This window comes from Scardinius erythrophthalmus (assembly GCF_964197995.2).
Source record: "Scardinius erythrophthalmus genome assembly, chromosome: 10".
NCBI lineage: Eukaryota > Metazoa > Chordata > Actinopteri > Cypriniformes > Leuciscidae > Scardinius > Scardinius erythrophthalmus.
The window spans coordinates 31,713,147-31,723,969 of record NC_138230.1 but is presented as its reverse complement, the minus strand read 5'-3'; the positions used below and the strand labels follow the sequence as shown (position 1 = coordinate 31,723,969).

The following is a 10,823-nucleotide window of genomic DNA, read 5'->3' as shown; positions in this document are numbered from 1 at the left end:
TTTGTTGACTCATTTAAACCTCACACAGAATTCCACATTGAGAGTGATGTATGAGAGTCATGCCCATAATGTCTATGATTCCTCCCTGTAAGATTTGGCCTCAATCAAGGTTTTATGCTAATTACACACTGTATAAACGTTATAGTTCAGCACACAATAGGCTACTTGTCACTTAAGCCAATGATGATACGTTGCACAAGAAGTAATTACTACCCTTGTCTTCAAAGCTAAAACAAGGACTTTTGGGTAATCTTTCCTGATATGTAACTTCAGAAACACAAAATACATACCATGTGCCTCAAGTAAAACACTGCACTGAAAATAAATTGTTACAGGATTTATTTTAAAATATTTTTTACTCGGAAAGAGATGAAAGCGAAATGGCAAGTAACATTGAACTCAAGTAGATATACTGAAATAGTATTTTCTTGTAAAACATACTCCAATGATCTTTGTTTTATTTACAACTTCGAAAAATCTTCTTCTTTTTTTTTACAGTGTGTAAAGTGTTTTCCAATGGCCTGTCATTTTGAAGTGTCCTCCGACTACAATCTGCACACCAGCTGAAGTGTTGGATCGTCTCTGCCCATTGATTTCTGCCCTTTCCCATCTTTTGTTCTGCTTTTCTTTACTCTAGAAGCTAGAGCAAAAGGTTGCCGTGAGTGCATTGCCATTTTACCACTTTCTCTCTGTGTTCTGAGACGAAAAGAAAAGATATTACCTCCAAGTCTTCTTATAATCCCTGAGGATACGCATTCGCTTTCTCTCCTGTCAGAAGCCATTCGATCCACAGTCATGCCCTTCTAACATGACAGCACAAAGATTCTAGGGTGTACGTCTTCATGGAGCGAATATGTTGGTAAGCATGTTTTATTCCACCCTGACACTAACTTGAAGTTAGCATTAGAATAAAGAAGAAAAACACTTTTCAATTATCATGACTATAATAGGAAATTATAATAAAAAAATAAAAATAAAAAAAAAGATTTATGTGGCGTGACTGTCATTGCGCAACATTTTTGTTGTGGGAGATCAGTTTATGGCTTGTGCTCACTTATAGGAGCTGTATTGTGTCATTACAGTTTGTTTTATGATTGAAGTGGCATTCAGAAATGAATCTGCGTGTTAAGGGAGCCATGCTGAAGTGCAACAAAACAAACCACCTCCGCTTAAACGCCTCTATTCAAAACACTTTGGACCATTCCTTGTCATTATTTGTATTGAGGCTGTATGCTCTCACATGAATACTGATTTCTTCACAAACCATTGATTTTAGTGTTCAGTGTCGTCTAAATTGGTTTTCTTACTTGACTAAAGATGCTTGTCTTCTAGAGCAGTATTTGGTAAAGTTCAACATGGGGGAAAATATCTCACAACCAATCAGCTGATGCTAGCTGACAGTGCCTAAGCTTTTTGTGCAGCTCTACGGTGAAAGTGTATACACAGATACGGTCTAAGGCTAATGAGGTATTATTTTTCAGACAATCTAATGATTCATAGAGTGAGAGAAGCATTATTGATTTGGGCTTTTTTCATCTGTAATGAAGGAAAAGAGTGTCTGGAGAATTACTTTTTTTATTGTGTCTGCAAACTTTTTCTGTGTGCACATGATGGCAATGATAATAGCACCTTTCACACAGTAATTCTGGTAAATTACCGAAAAATTACCAGAACAACTTTTTTCGGTAAATACACAAATGTAATGTTCACAGAAACAGCAGCATTCCCTCTTTTTAGCAGTAAGATACCATTCACACATCAGTACCAAAATACCAGTAAACCCTGATGTCAATCATTGGAAATGACCATTAAATGCCGTGCATGCTTTAGTTTCACTACCTGCCTGGCCATTTTGACTAAATTTTTTTACTTCTGAGTGACAGGCGTAAGTGTATTATCACACAGAATGCGGTTTTGCTCTTAAAAATATGAGACGCGTATTAGTAGCTCTTTGTAGCATTTTAATGTAATCATCAGACTTGGCTATGTACAACAGTATTTTATAATAAGTCAAACTATGACCCGTCGGGTGGCTTCCCCTTCTTTTCCATTCAGAGGGTGTTACTTTGGCGTTCCCTCCTCTTGAATATCAAACTGCCGGTTGGGTTTTGTGGACTCAAGCATAAGCTCGTAAAGCTGCCCCATCTGCTCTTCTTGAAAGTCTTTGAGTTTATCTTCCGATAAATCAGCGCCAAATACCAGCTTCTTGTTTCCCGCCGCTTCCAGCACCTGCGACTGTAGGGTGTCTTTGTAGTTCTGCACAGAAAATAAGACGGATACATTAAAAAAACATGAGCAACTTTTTATTTTTTAGCTACTTTAGAACTTTTCTGAGATAACTAAAACCTTAACACTTGTGTGCCTGCTATTGCTTCTTGTATTGATTTGACACACAGGCACAATTAAGAAATTCATTTTATAGAGAGCTATTGATTTACTATTACAGACTGTGACAGAATTATTTATTTCTCTTTGTTGGAGATTCATTGATTGCAATTCACAAGATGAAATGCAGGTCACGGGGGTTACGAAGTATCATGGAATCCACAAAGGTCTAATGGAGGTCAATGCCTTCTGCTCTCTCTAAGCCCACTTAAATCACTCCCTCTATATCAGTGATTACCACCTGTACGAAGGTCTCTACAAAGTTCTTCAACTTGCTAGTAAAACTGGCCTTACAACATATCTGAAGTGCAGGTTTTTTTTTTTCTGTGAACCAAATAAAGAACAGTTGTTATATTATGTCACATTCTGGCCCTCATAGTGCATGCTTGATGGGGTTGTCAGTTATTTTTCACTATCAATTGCATTAAAAAAAATTACTGCAACCAAACTATTTTCATTTGTATCAATGTTCTTCAAGGTATACATTCTTCTGCTGCCATGTACAAAACACTGAAAGTTTCTTACTGAATGTACATACTGAATACAGCATCAATACATTTGTTGAAAGAAGTAGCTCAAAAATGCTTGATTTGATTCAGTCTTAGCGATTCCCTCACTCACTGAACAGCAAATCACCTTAAAGTCATATCTGATTCTAAATAAAGTAAATAAATAAAGTGTGTTGTGTGTAATCATGACACTAAGATATCTGTAAATACCGACTGATTGTCCATAATGTGCACTTAAAGACAGACGCCCACAATAGATTTTGTTCTAGTAAGTATTTTAATTATTAAAACAATCACTTAATTGTAACTAAAAACTTTCTTTTCATAGTATAGGATACATTATTGTGGGTTGGTCATCCACAAAAGAACTAAGACAATGAGTAATTGGAATCAACCAGAATTGTTAAATACGATTATCCTCCACAATCCTTGTAGCACTAGTACGCAAAGTCCCAGAGTAGAACTAAACATATTTACACCATACCGATGATTCTATCATATGAGCTTCATTCTTAATTGAAACTTGTCCGTCACGTCTGTCATGACTGCTTACGATCAAACCTACAAGACATTACAGGCAGACTCATTCAGGAAAATACACTGAAAACAAAACCATTAATAAGAACTCTCATTCACTCTCCTAACATCTTGGAATTTGGACGCAATTCAATTTTGGAAGTAAAAGGCCATTTGTCTGAGAAGCTTCCTCCTCTACATAATGCAATTAGATTGAACATCTGCCAAAGAGTAATATTTTAAGAATGGAAGGGATGTGGGCATACTGAATGCCAAGCTTTTTGGTGGAGCTCACCTTCTGAATATAAACACCTCACATCCCATCGCATTGACGTAATCAGGCAACCCGTTTTATGTTTGTCTGGAAAAGCCTGACTTTCCCAAGGACACATAACTTTAAAGATCTATACTGATAAATAGATTAGGTCTATGACCACTACTTTGTATGCACAGTACAGCTTCAAAACGTGCCGCTGAAATAACAATGGATTCACAGTTAAGTCAGTAGTCCTTTAAGAGATGCTTTTATCCAAAGCGACAAATAGTATAATAATTACAGACAAAATCCCCTGGAAGCAAGGCTCAAGGCTCCAATTTATATCAAGCAAAATCTCAAACAAAATCTCCAATGTAAGTGTTTTAGAGTTACACCATCTGTGGTGTAACTATAAAACACTTACATCAAACTTAGATCCAACTTAGGGCTACACGATATATCGTTCTAGCATCAATATCGGGATGTCAAGTATATGGATCGTAGCTGATGTGTGATCTGTACAGACTAGGCACCAGTTTAAACATTCAAGCGATTTTAAACCATTCAAGCGCAAGAAGTTGCGAAAGAGAACTCAATTCTGATCCCGTGCGTTGTTTTCTGAGCGCACAGCACGCGAACACCGAATTCCGTTCTCTTTTTCGTTTATTTGCGCTTGAACGGACACATACACGCAAAATTATGTCAAAATGCCCATCTCGGCAAGTATCTTCATCAATACAGTCGCTTATGTGAACTTAAACAATTGAGAAAGAAAATGGATGCGAATCATTATCCTGAATCCGTCACTAATGTTAATCAAACAACAAAAAACAATCACTTTTGTAGCTTTAATAAAGATTAGTTAGATTTAATAAATACAGTGAAGACTATGCAGTGTTATTTTACATTTTATTATTCAATTTCCATACCTGAATACTGTTAGACTAAAACATTTCAATTGTATCTTTGTTCTATTGTATTTATCTATACTTGTAATTTGTTCATTGTTTTCTATGCATATTCACTCCCCTACAAAATTACCCCAATCATTCTAGAATGATTAATTATTTATAAATAGAGCTATTCATCTGGTGAAACTGTTTCAATATTGCAATTATTGCAGAAAAACTATATATCGCAATGACAGTTAAGGACCTTCGTGTCACTAGTATTGTTTTGAATGGGGAAAAGTGCAATGCTCACTGCAGCTGCCATTAGAAGCTCCAGTTCCTATAGAAACAGTGAGACACGCGCTTAAATCATGATTCGTTTAGATTTAGCATTTAGAAACAAAATTGATTAGACAGTTGTCAGATTTCATTGGTGATTTCAAATATGAAATTTAATCATAAGCTTGGTGAATAGTTTTGAAGAATTTGATGTTTCCCCATTCAAAAAGATAGGAGCGGCATTTCAAAGATGGACGCCGAGTGAAATGACTTGTCGAAAAAGGGACTTTGGTTAAACATGGGTGCGCTTTGGGCTCCACATTCATTGACGCGAAAATATTTTCTGGTTCACTTTTCGCTCAGTTCAAAGTCAAACATGTAAAGCTGGTGCAAACATAACCACATCACTATGATCAGATGCTTTCTTGATGCTACTCTTTTCTCACCACTGTCATTTTTGACACCACTCCTAGCAGCATGGCCAGAGTTGGAATGGTCGCAAGCAGTAGACCACTGTACAACCATTTCAAACATGAAGAACAACTTCACAGAGAGTAGATCAGGGCCTTTATAGTTCTTGAGCCAGCAAATTTCTGGTTAAAAGGTTAACCAGCACTTTGTCACACCTGTTTTCATTGCTAAGTGCAACATTTTAAAAATAAGCAAGGAGTAAACTATATGCAAGTATGCAGACACAAATGCTCGGTCCTGTTATTATTTTGATATTCATAAAGTTAATTTCCCCTTCACCCCTTCTTATTTTGTATCTCACATCACCTTTAATATACGATTAGTGGTAATGCACTTGCTTCTGACACATGGTGCTTTGGTGCTCCTGAGGTTCAACTTTGACATCCACATTTTGTCACCCAGACCAAGTTACATATTAAAATTTGTAATACATATTGAAAAGATGCAAGGGTGCTCTGGGTGGTTACCTGGGCGTTGTCATTAGCTTTTTATGGTGTTCTGATTTGTTTTTAACATAGTAACATGAGGCAACTAGATGTTGATGACTAATATGATGTTCTGGGTTGTCCCCAGTCTTCCCAATATCCCAAGATATTCTGACCCTTCCATCAAAATAAGTCTTTAAAATGTTCGCCAGATTTATCATCTACCAGGCGAAAATGGCAAACCCATATATAAAAACAACAATGCACACACTTTTCACTCCTTCACATTCTCCACCCATTCATTCCTCAGGGAAAGCTTGTCTGTTGCAATGCGGTCGATTTATTAGGCGATGAGAAGCCCCCTGGGCCCTCTGGTGTAACTGGATTAAAGTGAACACTCAGTGCTCCTAATCACATTTGGAGGCTCGCTCTACGTCTGTTCCTGGCTCCGCCACCCTTCCTCATTGTTTTTTTTCCAGCAGTGCTTTGAAAACTGAGACCCCACAGTAATTCACTCACCTCCAAATGAACGAGTAGGAAGGGGGTTCTTAAGCACTCACACACACTCCTTCCCAATACTAATTTTAGAGTGGACTCCTCCATTCACAGCTTTATTGTGAGCGAGTATGAAGCACTACAGCTCTGTTGTAAAATAGTGAGCTGCCTACCTATACCAGTATGACTTACTTTCTTCTTGCGAACACAAAAGATATTTGGAAGACAATTGGGAACCAAACAGCATTGAAGCCCACTGGCGTCTTTTGTGTAGCCAAACAAAATATGTTTCTATATGTTCCCAAGAAGAAAGCAAGTCATATAAGTTTAGAATGTCATGAGGGTGAGTAAATGATTACTGTGGATTACTGTCCCGTTTTAGGAACACAAATGAAGATCTTTTTGATTAAATCTGAGATCTTTCTATTCATTCCATAGACAGATACGCAACTGACACTTTGTCCAGTGGCATACCTTTGTTTTAAAAAGTGGGTGGGTGTGGGGGGTGAGGGTGTAAGATGCTGTATGTGTACAATAAAAATTTGATGTCCAGAAATCAATTTAAATAGTACATTCAATGGGTTTAATTTGTCGTTTAATGAGATCTACTAATATTGTTAGTGTCTAGAATTTTCACGTGAATAAATGCATAGATCCGCAAATTTTGCTTGTGTGGTCAAGTGATAGAACCTTTGCCAAGCGTGTCAGAGGTTTCGGGTTCTAATCCGCACTCGTATTGTTTTTTTGTTTTTTTCTCATCAAACGTAAATATGTTCATTAGTGGTTGTATATGAAGCAGGGACACATGCCGTTTGTGTGCAATTTGTTTTTGTGATTTCACCGGTGTTTCACCCCCCTCGTTAAAGTCAGTACCTGATTTTCATTTCGGCAACAAGCACTCAGCTTGATTTAAAAACAACATTTCAGCACTAGATTGTCTCTTATTTAACAAATGAATGAAGTGAATACCCTACAAGTTAACCGGAGATGTTTTATTTATCTGTATTAGGTACATCCGTGCTGCGAGAAGTTTCAAAAAGTGGTGGGGACATGTCCCACCCGCAAATTACGCCTATGACTTGGACGCTTCAAAAAGTTCATAAAGAGATCATAAAACTAGTCCATTTGAATTGAGCAGTCAAGTCCAAATTTTCTGAAGACATTAGATCGCTTTATATGATGAACAGATTGAATTTAGGCATTTATTCTTAAAAATATCATATTTTGTGTTAAACAGAAGAAAGAAACTCAAGCAGGTTTAGAACGACATATGGGTGAGTGCATATATGTAGAGACATATATGTTCTACATAATATACATTATGTAGAATTTTCATTTTTGGGTGAATTATCCCTTTAAGGCAACATAGGCATGTTCCTATGATATAGGCCTACAGAAAAAGGCTCATGCTGTTTTTGATTCTGAACCCAGGTTTTAAAGTGGACATAGTGGTGTAGAACTGAAATTGTATTTCATAAACTGTAAATTGAATTTAAAGGGTTTCACGCTCAATGCAACCCCAAAAGCACATTGTGATCAGCACAAACTATGTTTTTTACTCGCTGCAAGTGAACTCAATACTAAAACAGTCCAATCTAATAAAAAAGTGATTACTTTTACCCATTATTATTACTTTTACAATTATCACATCACATGGTTTGCGTGGTAACATGCTAATATCAAACTCTACTGGAATCACTTTTGAGTTGAGTTCACCCACAAATGAAAATTATGTCATCATCGTTTTTTTTTTTTTTTTTTTTTTAAATTACTCAGCCTCATGTTATTCCAAACCTGTTTAATTCACTTTTATCCATGCAACACAAACAGTGAATTTCTGAGAAATATAATGGCAATCTTATTATACTGAAAGTAAACAGGCTGTCAAAATGACAAATAAGCCACTTACTGTAAAAGTGTCATAAAAGTGGTCCAAACAATGGTTCTTAAGTATTCTAAAGTCACACGACAGCTTTGTGTGAGAAAAAATATAAAAACTGTAAAGTTGTAGCTGTCTTTGATGTGTTCATGAAAGAATTTGTGAAGTCTCACTTATGAATAAATTGTTCTTTTGAGTCAAATCTTTTCAATTGTGTTATCCAATTCACAAAAATGGTCTGAATTATCTGTAGTCGAGTTTAATTCACTCAATGATTCAGTCACAAACTGCTACAAGTTCACTGGAGGGGAAGATTATCAGTGAACAATGACTTAAATTTCAGTCCTTTCCCAAACAAAGCTGATGTATAGGGCTGGTCCGAATACCATTTTTTAAGCTTTGAAGCTTTGGTAGTAATGAACATCGAATATTCAAAGCTTTGGAGAGAGGGTGCTGAACATATTCTTCATAAACTCCAACCTGTTAACATAAAAAGAAATAAAAACAGACACGTCACGCAGCCAGTGTGTCGCCGGCCTTATTCAAGCACGAATGAGAACTGTTTCGCGGGGAATCCCAGGTGTGCAAAAAAAACAAAAACAAACAAAAAAAATTGAATGTCAAATTTTAAAACGAATACCAACCACTGAACGAATATTCGAATATTCAGGTCCAGCCCTACTGATGTATGGCATTATGTGTTCCACAAAAGAAAGTAACGCAGGTTTGGAATGACATGAGTGTGAGTAAATAATGACAACATTTTCTTTTTGGGCTGAACTATCCCTTTAAGGTTTAGGCTACTCTGTGTATTTTATTACATTTTCTGTGTTTACCGGATTTATTTTCTAACTGTGAACGTGCATAAGCGAAATGTTGCAAAGGGCTAGACTAATTTTTTTCAGGACAGTCAGCTGTCCATTTTGGAAAGATGTGTACATGTCCTTCTGTACAAGGACATAGTGACTCTCATTACCTGCAAGTGTGAGATTTTTACCCTCTTAAAGAATATCTGTTTCTGTCAAAGCCAGTACAGGAACATCGAGTCCTCTGAAATGATACTGCATGACTGTGAAAATGCAATAAGAGCTTTGTCCACAATCCTGAGCTACCAGAACCATACTAGAAGTGTAATACATCTTGTGAAGTTTGACGGCTCAAAAATCAACTCCAATATCCAGGCTTAGAGTAAAGGAAGCATGCTGCTGCATGTTTAAGTGGAGTTCATGCGTTGAATTCGATCTTTGGATTTGTCATGGAACATTTCATTCGAGCATGGCGTCAGAGCACGATTTTGTAACCACATAACTAAAATGAAAGAAATAGGTCTCATCAAAGTGATGCTGGATTAAAGTGTAATTAATGTACACAGATGGTGTCAGGAAACAGTGGTGCTCCCTGGGAGAAAAGGATTTGTTAGTTATGGGGTTATGGATGAATTCCATTATGTCTTCATGATGATAGAGACTTCAGGAAGGTGCTGCCATCATGTGGAATGTTTCAGCAAAGGCCTGAATCATTAAATAAAATGTTGTCATTTACTCACCCTCAAGTTGTTCCAAACCTGTATGAGTTTCTTTCTTCTGTTGAACACAAAAGAAGATATTTTGCAGAATATTGGTAATCAAACAGTTGACGGTAGCTACTGACTTCCATTTTTTTTTCTCTACTATGGACGTCGTCAAATGTTTGATTAACAACATTCTTCCAAATATCTTATTTTGTGTTCAACAGAAGAAAGAAACTCATACAGGTTTGGAACAACTTGAGGGTGAGTAAATGATGACAGCGTTTTCCTTTTTGGGTCAACTATCCCTTTAAAGAACTTAAGATTTGGTAACATCTCTAATATAAATTTGATTCCATTTTACAGCAACACTTGCACTGACAACATAATACAAATAGGATGAGGATGAAAAATAATAAGGGGAATTTACATGTGGGGTTATGTGAGAATGATGATGTACAGTGGAATGATGTAAATGTAGGGATGCACAGTGACAAAAAACCCCACAATAGTACTATTAGCCACGCCACCAAAAAATAAAATAAAATAAATGATTGCGGGGGACCCCCATTATAAGACTTGATTCGATTCAAGCACTGTCATGTAGTTAAGTGATTTAAATGTATTTGCTTTCTCTGCAGTCAAGTGATGGAAGCTCACAGCTGGGTTTCCCTCTTACCTGCCATTCTGTCATGAAGCGTGTGACATCTTCACCTGATGCAGACTTGTTTCTTCTGAATTCATCTTTCACATACTGATCACCCAGAGCCCGCAGGTCTATGGGCAGGAAGCGGTGCAGTAACAGGATTCTCTTATACAAAGACCGAACCACTGATACATGTGCTGGATGTGCCATAACTTCACAATCTGACAGACAGTAACCTCTAGATATAATACAGCGACAAGAGCGTCCTGTTTGAACACAGCAACGAAGTGTTAGTGCACCAGCCTAAAAACCATAGCTCATGAGAAAGACGAACCGATCTGATATTATTAATTAGAAAAGGTCATAATGTACATAACACTGTTGATTACCCAACCGTACTTGCAGTCTTCTTCACCGCAAAGCTATGAGTGTTATTACAGCCGCTGCTGCCCTCTGGCGCCGATTGGAATATTGTGCAACTAAGAAACCGGGCGCCAATCACTTTCTCATTTAAATACGTCACCCACGACCAACCTATTAAAAGTTAATTTAAATCTTCTTTAGA

The 10,823-nt window shown here is 37.0% G+C and overlaps 1 protein-coding gene across 2 annotated transcripts; it reads right to left on the bottom strand.

Moving 5' to 3' along the window:
• Window positions 1-1,560: 1,560 nt before the first annotated feature.
• On the bottom strand, window positions 1,561-10,747 carry sdhaf3 (succinate dehydrogenase complex assembly factor 3). Of its 2 annotated transcripts, none has more exons than XM_081376191.1 (3): window positions 10,631-10,747; window positions 10,292-10,524; window positions 1,561-2,256 (listed from the first exon to the last, which is right to left on the bottom strand). In XM_081376191.1, exons 2-3 carry the CDS (start codon window positions 10,466-10,468, stop codon window positions 2,062-2,064), a joined length of 372 nt encoding a protein of 123 aa, XP_081232317.1. In that variant the 5' UTR covers window positions 10,469-10,524; window positions 10,631-10,747; the 3' UTR covers window positions 1,561-2,061. The 2 variants fall into 2 exon arrangements, with proteins under 2 accessions (XP_081232317.1, XP_081232318.1); XM_081376192.1 differs by having other exon boundaries at window positions 10,658-10,718.
• Window positions 10,748-10,823: the final 76 nt, after the last annotated feature.

Excerpts from the sequence above, each read along its gene's own strand:
- sdhaf3 (XM_081376191.1), bottom strand. The coding sequence starts at position 10,468 with ATGGCACATCCAGCACATGTATCAGTGGTTCGGTCTTTGTATAAGAGA. Across the intron at positions 2,257-10,291 it reads GCTTCATGACAGAATGGCAG|AACTACAAAGACACCCTACA; the intron begins GTAAGAGGGAAA and ends TTTTCTGTGCAG.